The sequence below is a fragment of the Diachasma alloeum genome, unplaced genomic scaffold (assembly GCF_001412515.2).
Source record: "Diachasma alloeum isolate Michigan unplaced genomic scaffold, Dall2.0 Dall_scaffold_00213, whole genome shotgun sequence".
NCBI lineage: Eukaryota > Metazoa > Arthropoda > Insecta > Hymenoptera > Braconidae > Diachasma > Diachasma alloeum.
In genome coordinates, this window is record NW_021680378.1 from 1,768,059 (window position 1) to 1,779,092 (window position 11,034).

At 34.8% G+C, this 11,034-nt stretch overlaps 1 protein-coding gene across 1 annotated transcript; it reads right to left on the reverse strand.

Annotated features, from left to right (window-relative positions):
• Positions 1-2,084: 2,084 nt before the first annotated feature.
• On the reverse strand, positions 2,085-10,552 carry LOC107037001. Its single transcript, XM_015255307.1, is given in 11 exon segments — positions 2,085-2,707; positions 3,656-4,117; positions 4,978-5,191; positions 5,795-6,285; positions 6,707-6,795; positions 6,933-7,119; positions 8,355-8,529; positions 8,978-9,097; positions 9,171-9,279; positions 9,757-9,817; positions 10,519-10,552. Coding segments are annotated over 11 exon segments (2,565 nt in total).
• Positions 10,553-11,034: the final 482 nt, after the last annotated feature.

Sequence of the window (11,034 nt, forward strand, 5' to 3'; positions counted from 1 at the left end):
CTGCACAAGTTTCCGGACATTTTACAATGATTTTATCACTTAGTTTTTGGTTCTACCTATTGATTATGTTGCATGGCACATTGTGTTTTCACCCTAAACCCACACCCCCCGACAATTTTCCCCCTCTCCCTCCCAGCCTCAATCCTTAAATTCCCACCTAAATATTTAACAAAAAAAAAATGAAGAAAAATTCTCAAAATCCCAGCATTACATGTTTACTGATTCCTTTTTCTCCCAACCATCGTCATTCGTGAATGGTATAACCGGTATAAACGATCGAGTGAAAGAAAAAAAAAGGGGGGAAAAAGAGGCAAGAAAAAGCCTTTCACGCCATCTGAATTGCAAATTTCATTTTCTTAATGGGACGACACTCTCGAGTACCCCTGGAAAACCTTCACGCGCTGCTCTCCTTTCCCCTTTCTCTCTCGCTCCCGCTCTTTTTAACATGTTTTTTTTATATCCTCGCACACTCCTTTAGAAAATTCAACGGCTTTTCTACTCCCACCTTGAACCCCCCCTTTCTCGCCTTTAGTTTGCATCGAAGAGTCGTTCTGTGATTGGTAAGAAAAGAGATGACAGAAAAAGAACGAGAAGAAGACGTTAACGAGAATTCTCTCATTTTTCGTTTCCCCCTTTAATTCTCTGTCTGGTTTATGAATTTTTAGGAGTGAATGGTGCTTTGAATTAAACAGGGCAAGACGTTGCGTGTCCTTATTTGTGGGGGTGAGAGGAAACTGTGATTTGTGAATTTGTCGCCAAGCGAATCAATGAATTGGTGGACATATACAATTGTGAGCGATTATGAGCAAATCAACGAAATTTAGAGCTACTGAATGTAATGCCTATTGATGCTATTCCCCTCCAAAATTCTCTCCATTTCAGATATGAAATATTGATGTAAAATGAGTTCTTGAGTACCTCGGAGACAAAATCGAAATCTTGTATTTCCTATTTAATAATAAAAGATAGGTTGGATGGATGCAAAAGGGGGATGGAAACATGTGGTCTTGATAAGAATCTCGGCGCAAGACTTTCAAACATTTTAAGACATTGAACATTCATTTTGCATAAAAATTCGCAGAGATACTCGATTGTGAGTGATTATGAGCGCATTAATAAAGTCAAATCAAAGTTCAGAAACTCTTGACAATAATCCTGCATTAGAAGGGAAGAATATCCATTATAAATGGTAAAACGTGATTTGTTTTATTGAGTAAATTCATTAAATTCTAGAAAGAGAAATTACAAAAAATAATTAACTTATTATTAATTAATTGAGATCAGGGAGTCCATCGAGGGTGAAGGACTTTGGGAGGTGGCTTCCGGGGGAGTCCATGCTGCGGGTTTCGAAGGATAGGAAGTCAGAGTCCATGAGAACGTTTGCCTGAGGGAGAATAACGGGAAAATATGGGAGAAATGGATTTTTGGTGCACATAGGCATGAACTGATACTTTTGGTGATATCTCGGAAATCAGCAGATCTGGCGAAAAATACCACAAGAAATTTTTTGTAGAGAAATAAATTCCCTACAAAAAGGTCTGTGATGTTTTTCAATAAAATTAACAGTTTCTGAGATGTCCTCAAATTTTGAAATAACACTGAGGAAAAATTTAGTTTTTACTTGAAGCAGATATTGATCCGAGATACTTCTATCCATATTTCGGCCCTCATCGGCCTCAGGAATAATAGGAAGGGATCGGGAGCTCGAGGGAATTGGTTTTAAGGTGCCCTTGAAAAAAAAAACAAAATAAATTCATTTGTACAAATTTATAATTCAATTACTTCAGTCAATTTCTATAATTCACATGAAAATTCTCAAAAATTTATTGCTCTGTACAATTCCCAATTTCAACCGTGAAAATATTATTCATGGAATATTTCAAGGATAACAATAAAACAAAATTATATGAATAAAATATAGCGCAAACAAAAAAGCCTAACTATTAGAATCTACAAATTAATTGTTATGATTGCAATTAAATTTTTAACGACTTAATCATGCAATTATCAAGTTTATGAAGGAATGGCTGAAAATATTTGTTTAAAGACAACAAATTCACCTTTAAAAGGACCAAATTAACGACCTAATTATCAAGTAAATTGAGCCCACTGAGATACGCATAGGTAAAGTCATTATCCTCTTGATCAAAATACCCATTACCCGAAAAACCCCTAAATACCTCGGATTTGTCGTCCCTCTCTTGATTATCCTCGTACATCCTCTTTCCAAAAACTCTAATTCCACTCATCTGATAATTTCCATCGATATCACCATTGTACGGACAATATCCATTACCAATGCCCCTCAATCCCTGATCATAGGGATTAAATATCTTGATGTCGTGATATTGCGATGCAGCCTCGAACTCTTGATACTTTGGCCCAAGTGCTTTAGTCTCAGCGAAACTTGGCAATGACCCAGTCTCGAGCTTCGTCGAGCTGTAAGGGAGGCCCAGTGACCTCATATCGGGGGTCATTGTACTCATGTGTGACTGGACGTCATTCATGACATCGTCAAAGTCCTGCAGTCTCATTCTACCCTCCTCGAGGTAATTGTTGTCAACACCGAGAATGTTGAAGTCTTCTGGCGGTAGGCGCGGGGCTTTCAGATAGGTAAAGGTGTCTTGGGGGGGACAAGGGGGCGGGTGAGGGGTCGAGAGGTCCGGCTGGTGGTGGAGGAGACTCGACAAGTCGTGGGGTACTATTACTGAGGACAATTCAAAGGGTTTATGAGGTTTTGGAGGAGTTTTAGGAAATAAGAGGTTAAGGATTTTCTACACCCTTTCTGCCAAAATTCACTTTTTTTAAATTTTTCTGGCAAACTTATGATGGAATTGACGTGAAAAAATATAACGTTTTTGCGTTTTGTCATTATTTAATGACTGACGAAATTTTAAGGTGGTGCGAACATTTTCCTGCGTTTTCTCTAAACTTTTAAAAAGAATCACAAAACTGTAGAAAAAACGCATGAAAATTATCGCACCACTACGCAACTTCGTGAGCCATTAAAGAATGACAAACCACAAAATCGTTATATTTTTTCACGTCACTCCCATCGATAATTTGCCAGAAAAATGAAAACAACGTCAATTTTGGCTAAAAGGGTGTCGAACATCCTTAAAAATAAATTGAATTTTTTTGAAAATTCCTATTTTACGGAGAAATTAGAGTTTCCTTTTAGAAACTCATTCTCCGAAAGAATTTTTTTTTTAATCCAATTTTTGAAAAAAAATGTAGTTTTTAGTTTTGAAGAAATAAAATTTTTTTTTCAATTAAATTTTAGATTTTTTTTGTTGAATTTGATTTTTTTTCATCAATGTTAAAAGAAAACTTTTTTTTTGGAAAATCATTTATTTTCATTTTTCGAAAAAAATGAAAATTTTTCGAAATTCCGAAATTTTCCGAAAAAAGAACTGATCCAAAATTTGACTTTTCGTATAAATTCAAATCATTTCAAAAAATCAATTTCTCGGAAAAAAATCATTTTTTCAGAAGCTGAGATTTTTTAAAAAATCATCACTGCCATTGGCTTGAAAAAAAATAGAATTTTTGAATTATTTCCATTAAACCTGTAAAAAAAACTCAACATTCAACCAAAAAAGACATCATCACATCCCCAACCCCAGTGCGAAAGCCAATGTCCAAAGCAACTCACAGTCATCTTCACTGGGCAGTGGCATTCCCTCGAATCCCCCTCGCTGACCCATGATGAAATCATCGATCTTGGTTTGTCCGAAGAATCCCATTGCACCCGGGTCCAGTATCTCAATCGAGTCCAATGATTTCTGATTCGCTCCAACGTCCAGGACCATTATTTGATTGTCTTGATCACCAATAATGACGTCAGCGGTGGTAGAACGTGTATTGGCCTGCATGACGCTTATCGCATCGGCCTCAGGACCCTCAAGTATCGTCACATCATGGGAATTCTGTGCCATGAGATCACGTGCTTCACTGTTGCTCATTACCTCGTATCTACCGTCCTCGGTTGCACGAACAAATTGAATGCCACCCTGGGCTGCCAATTCTAGGAGTTCACTGCAATCTTCCATTGATGTACTTGTACTGGAGGTGTTTGATGGCTCGGGAGTGAACGGAATGGGTTTATCAACTTCTTCTTCCATCTTTGGTACCAAAAAATTCTCAACTAATAAGGGAAAAAATTGCAAAAAGTAAAAATGCCACTAATTTTGAGTTAAAATTTGTGGAACCATTCGATTGCGAGTGATTGTAAGCAAATTGATCGAATTCTGAGCGGCTCAAGGCAATATATGTTGATGCTATTCCTCACTACAATTCTTTTTACCAAAGATATCAAATGTTGAGTGCAGTTTATGGAGAAATATATATTCTTGAGTGTTTTCTATAAAAATCGAAATCTCGCATTTTTAATTTAATTTTGAAGAATATAATGGAGGGACGTGAAAAAGGAGATGGAAGCGTGCGGTCTGAGCAAACATCTTGGTGCAAGATACCCGAATATTTAAAGACGTCGAGCACACATTTCTTATAGAAATTCGCGGAGATATTCGATTGTGAGCAATTGTGAGTATTCAAGCTGCTCAATAAAATCCACATTGATGCTATTCCTTGCTAGAATTATTTTTACCACAGAAATCAATTATTGAGTGCAGTTTATGGAGAAATATAGATTCTTGACTGTTTTCTATAAAAATCGAAATCTCGTATTTTTAATTTTACTTTGAAGAATGGAATGGAGGGACGTGAAAAAAGAGGTGGAAGCGTGCGGTCTGAACAAACATGTTGGTGCTAGATCCCTGAATATTTAAAGGCGTCGAGCACTCATTTATCATAGAAATTCGCGAAGATATTCGATTGTGAGTAATTGTGAGCAGTTAAGCTACTCAAAAAAATCCATACTGATGCTATTTCTTGCCATCTTTGTGATTTGACATACCCTCCCGTCATATTCCCAATAAATTTGAATCACATTTGTCATCAATCCTGACCATCAACAATGATCCCTCAATTGTTCGAATATTTTACCATGATCTTCATTTGGATCAGGCGGCTCAACCGAAAAACTGAATTGCCCATCTGACTCGAGGGTTTGCGTTACAGTTGCCACAACAGATATCTTCATCTGTCCCTTTTCACCCTCGTAACTACCCCCCGGCGAACTCATCGTACCATTGACTCTCAAATCCTCGGGAGTGGCTGGAGTCAGCATCTGTCGAAGTAATCTCATTAAAACAAATTCTTATCACTTGGATTTGTTGCAACTTTTTTTTTGTCACAATGAATTCGTTTTTTCGAGGTGGATCGATTCTCTCGGTGCTTCTGTGACAATTTCTGCATTGAAAAGCTCGGGGGAGTCTGCTCTAATGAAAACGACAGTGACTACATCTTTTTTGAGCCGGCGGTTCGAACAAAATGAATGAAAAAAGAATTTGTGATGTCTCAAGGAGTTGCAGAGAGACCTTCCCTCGTATCTAATTGAATTGTAAATTTCCGGGCTTTCCACTGGCAGTTGAGAAGATAGACCCGCCTCTGTGACTCGATTTATTTTTTTGGTTTCAACGGAACATTTTTCACCAATTTTTTTTTTGAAATTTGAGTTTTCGTAAAAAACGCTTGATATTATTTTGCAAACATCTCGTAAACTGTGACATATATCGAAAAATTCTTCGAAAACTTTTTTGTAGGAAATTAGATTTTCCATAAAAAATATTCGATAGCATTTTTCCCTAAATCCACTCCTTCCCGAGATATCAATGAAAAATAAGCCATAGAAATTTTTTATTTTCAATTTTTGTTCTATAATAATCCTTACGTGTCTCCCATCGCCTGCATCTGTGACCTTGACAAGCACTGGAATTCCCCTGATAGGTTTAAAAAGTGCAAATGGCACCTGATTTCTCATGACAGCTGTTGCCATAGCCTTGGTAATGATTTTATCAACATAAAATGTCTCAATATTCTGTGTATCACGATTCTCCTTATCCTCGGTATCCATTGAATCCTCACTCGATAATTCAATGATTCTGAGATTTTTTTTATCTCCATTCCTCTCGTTTCCATTCTGTGACACCGAAGAATTGCGATATTTGATTCCATGCTTAGATTCCTCGTGTGAACGCAGGGAAAATCTACGTGGAAACTCTTTTCCACAGATACCACACGAGTACTGCATTCTCTCTGTGTGAGCGTGTGCCTTTACTTTGTGACACACGAGATTGGACATTTGATTGAAGCCTTTTCCACAGGTTTCACACTTGTATGGACGCTCGTTGGTATGGGTAAATACGTGGTTACGGAGATTCCCTGAATTTTTTTATTTTTGGGAAAAGGGAAAGGACTGGGATTTAGTGGAAGATTTGATTTTTCGTCATTTAGGAATTGTGAAAAGACGATTATGCAAATATTTTGTTAATTATTGATTCTAGGAGAAAATGTTTCAAAACATTTTTTGTAGAGAATTAAATTTTCCATAAAAAATGTTTTACGACTTTTTCTCGGAAATATACTCGTTATTGAGAACATTGGCAAAAACATCAACTCTGAATTTGACAAAAAATCAATCTCGAAATTTAGTTGATTGTTTTTGATAATTACAACACGAAAAATGTATCATGACATTTTCCCCGCCACTTACTTCTCAAGGAGATAATCTCATAATTACAAAAAAAAACAATTGCAAATGGAATTTTTTGTTAATTACAGAATAAAAATAAAATCCTCGTACCTTTTTGATGAAATCCCTTTCCACAGACGGGACACTTGTGTGGTTTATTCTCAGAGTGAGTTTTCCGGTGTGAGATCAAAGTTGAAACCCTAAAAAGGGGAGAAAAGCTTGAAAAAAAGAGAAATAACAAGACGAGAAAAAAAAGATTGTTTCTGGACGAATGGGACTGGGTTTTTTCCAGCACTCATTCACTCCATTCACTCATAATTGTTGAAAATACTGAAACCTGTTGAAAGTTTTTTTGCAGTATTCACAGACGTAGGGCCTGGCATCACTGTGAATGGCTTTGTGTTGACTGAGGGTTGAAAGTTGTCGGAATGCTTTGCCACAGGCGTCACACTTGAAATTTCTCTCATCAGTGTGGGTTGGCAAGTGCCTCATCAGGGTGTATTGGTGTCTAAATTCCTTGGAACCTGTCAGATTATTTAATTTTTGGTGAAAAAATTGAATGATTGCATTTTTTTAATCGAGTTGACAATTTTTTCGTGACGATTTTGTCAATGTAATTCAGAAAATGTATTAAGATAGTTTTTGCAGAGAATTAAATTCCCATATTATTTGACTTTGATGAAGACAATTTTTTCAATTAATTTTTGTAAAAAAAAAATTCACAAATTCCACACTTTCATATTTTAGGAAATTGAGAGGAACGAATGATTGAATTTTTATAGAATTAACAATTTTGTAAATATAACTCAGGAAATGTATTCAGATATTTTTTGCAGAGAATTAAATTCCCATATTATTTGACTTTGATGAAGACAATTTTTTCAATTGATTTTTGTCAAAAAATTCATAACTTCCATATTCTCATATTTTAGAAAATTGAGCGGAACGAATGATTGAATTTTTATAGGATCAGCAATTTTGTAAATATAACTCAGGAAACGTATTCAAATATTTTTTGTAGAGAATTAAATTCCCATATATTATTTCACTTTGATGAAGACAATTTTTTCAATTAATTTTTGTAAAAAAAAAATTCACAAATTCCACTTTTGCCATATTCTAGGAAATTGAGAGGAACGAATGATTGAATTTTTATAGAATTAACAATTTTATAAATATAACTCAGGAAATGTATTCAAATATTTTTTGCAGACAATTAAATTCTCATATGATTTTCAATTCTCGTAGTATAATATTTTTGTAAATATTTTGATACTAAGTTATTTCAAATGAAATTACGGGGATCGAATTATTTACATTTTATCTAATTAACTATTTTGTGAGTATAATTCAGAAAATGCATTCAGATATTTTTTTGCAAAAAATTAAACTCCCATATTTACTTATTTAATGACAAAATGAGTAGAAATTATTTATAGCTTGTGAAATTTTCTACGAAAAGTGCCTCATGATATTCGATAAAAAATTTTTTTTTATAAATTTCTGTTAAAACTCACAAATTAAGAAATTGAGAGGAGCGGCTTGACTGTTCGAATTAACAATTTTGTGGTAACAATTTTGTAAGTAGAATGCGGGAAATACTTTCACATATTTTTGCAGAGAATTAAATTCCCACAAAATATTCTGATACTGAGTCATTTTATGAAATTCTGTTCAATCAGCTTTTAAAATTCTCTATAAAAAATATCTCACGACATTTGATGAAACATTTTTTTAATGAATTTCTGTTAAAACTCACAAATTCCACATTCCCATATTTTAATCGTCTTTCCTTCCCTCTTCAGATACTTGACGAAATGAAGCCTCGACCTGGGATCATCTTTGTCTATGATTTGAGGAATACCAGTTGAATTTTCTCCATTTGTCTGAGAATAGGGGGTTTCACTCAAAGACTTCAATTTCTTCTCCTCAACCTGTTGTGTTTTGACATGAAACAAATGAGGATGTTAAGTAGAATTGAGTGGCTCACAGAACCAAGGGAATTTGTGAAACACTAGAGACGATTCCCTCTGTTCTTTCATTTCTTTTCTCTAATCTCAGATTGGAAATGCGTCTGGAACTAGTGAATCTAAAGGAAAATGTCAGTAAAATTCATCTCCAAAATCAAATTGAATGAATGCATTTAAATTTTAATTCATCAAAAAAAGTGTCACGACAATTAAGAAAATATCTCCTTAACAATTGATTTTAGGAGAAAATGTCATTTAACATTTTTTTTTGAGAATTAAATTTCGCATAAAAAATGTTTTATGACATTTTTTCGTTAATCTCTCCCCTTCAAAGTTGTGGATAATTCAATGTTCTCGTTTTGTTGATTTAATGAAGAATTTTTCCTCCTGTTATTAAATTTTTTTTCATCACCTTATTCTTCTTCTTATTGGTCTGCGAATCGATCGAGTTCTTGGCAAACATCTTGGCAGCACTTTTATCGCCATCAGCCACTTCTCCATTGAGGCCATCCTCCGGTATGCCAATGCCACCCTTTCAATATAATTCACCAATTAATTTTATGATAGGAATTAACAACTTGGGTAAATGAAAATGAATTAATTACGTTGATGAGGAGGTGATCATTATCAGGGAGCAGAGTGCCTGGCACCAGAGACAATCCACACTTTCCATCTTGTGATTCAGAGTCCTCTTTAACGTAAACTTCGTAAATGCTGCATGATTAAAAGTTGTCGAGGGTAAGTAACGTCGAAATTCAGGGAAAAAACGATTGGAAAAATGAGACATTGATATCCCGGAAGGTATTGGGTTTAGAAAAAAATGGTAAAGGACATATTTGTGGGGAATTTTGTGATTTACAAAAAATGTCTTATCATTTTTTCTCGTAAAACCACTCGTCAGCGAGATAGTTTTATTTATTTTCAAATTGATGAAAATTGGATTGTGAAGATTTTGTTAATGACTTTTGCTAGTTATCCCTCTCAGGAGTGGTTTTAAGAGAAAATATCATAAAACAGTTTTTGTAGAGAATTCAATTTTCTACAAAAAATGTCTTATCACATTTTCCCCTAGAGCCACTCATTCCCTAGATAATAATCAAAATAAATGACAAAATTTAAAAAAATCAAACAATCTGCAGATAATGTCTAAAAATCAATTTAAACCTCAGAAAATCCTCAACTGATAATTACCTGATAACCTCGTCTGGAATCGTGCGATTCACCTCTTGTCCATCCTCAAACTCATCATCCCCTAGAAAAAAAAAACAAAAAAACCTCAAAAAAACCCAAGACCAAAAGTAGTTTCATCAACATTTGTTGGTATGTATCTCCAACCCCTGGGCAAATTCAAAGGGCTCAGGATAACCTAATAGTAATCTTGAAGTGCATAATCCGAGGATCCAATGAAAAACTTTTTTATTACTCTCCACTTTCTTTTTATCCTCAACCCCCCTCAAATCTCCATCCTGCGGTGCGTTAAAGTCTCGAGACTCTTCTCAACTTCATCAACGCGTTGTCTATTTATTTTTACTAGTCTCGTGTCTAATAATTTTTCCATCTTCATAATAAAAAAAAAAGCCTGAACAAATGCAAGAAAAGCTGTTTTTTTTTCATCCAATAAAAAAAATTTATTCACCTGAAAACGCCCTTTAATTTTTTTTTTAAGCCCTGTGGGTTTTATTCCGAAAACAAAAAAGATATTTTCATATTCATTTATTATAAAATGAAATAAACAAATCAACGAGGATTACCCAGCCCTCGTATTTTTCTCCCCATCTAGAAATTAAATAAAGGAAAGACGCCATTCATTTTGTCAGAGTGATGATCCGACATTTTGTTCTGACAGTTTGTTTTTTCCCCGGGATTTTTGTTTTCGTAAATCAAGTTGTGATGATTGTTTGACATGGGGGAGAGGAGTCAAGAGGTAATTATGAGAGGAATTGTGCAACTTACAGGTATAGCTCTGTGGTGGATTAAATTGGGACATTTCCTTGGGATTAATTCGGGTTAGCGGGACGTTGGTGAATGGGGAATCAAGGTGGACTTCATTGACGTGCGACGACAGCGCCACTCGGTGAGACGGATCAACGAGGAAGTTTGAAAGCGGGGGGGGGGGGATCGAGGGGATTTAAAAATCGATTTTATGGGATTGATGATGATTACAGGAAGTTTTTTGTAAATATCTTTAGAGATTTTGTGGGGAAAAATGAAAAGAAATTCAATCATTTTCTTTTGGCATTCAAAATTCATATTTCGCAAATACTTTTTTTTTATTAAGAAATGATTTGAGAAGTTTACACTAAATTTCGAAATAATTTAAGATGACTTATTGAGTAGAAAAATGAAGAAAATTTCGCGAAATATCTCCTTTTTTTCAGAAAAAGAAACTTACCTGCGATCGAAACTTTTCAAAATATTTCAATTTCCTTGGAATAAAAATAAATTTGTTATTCTTAAAAAAAAATTAAA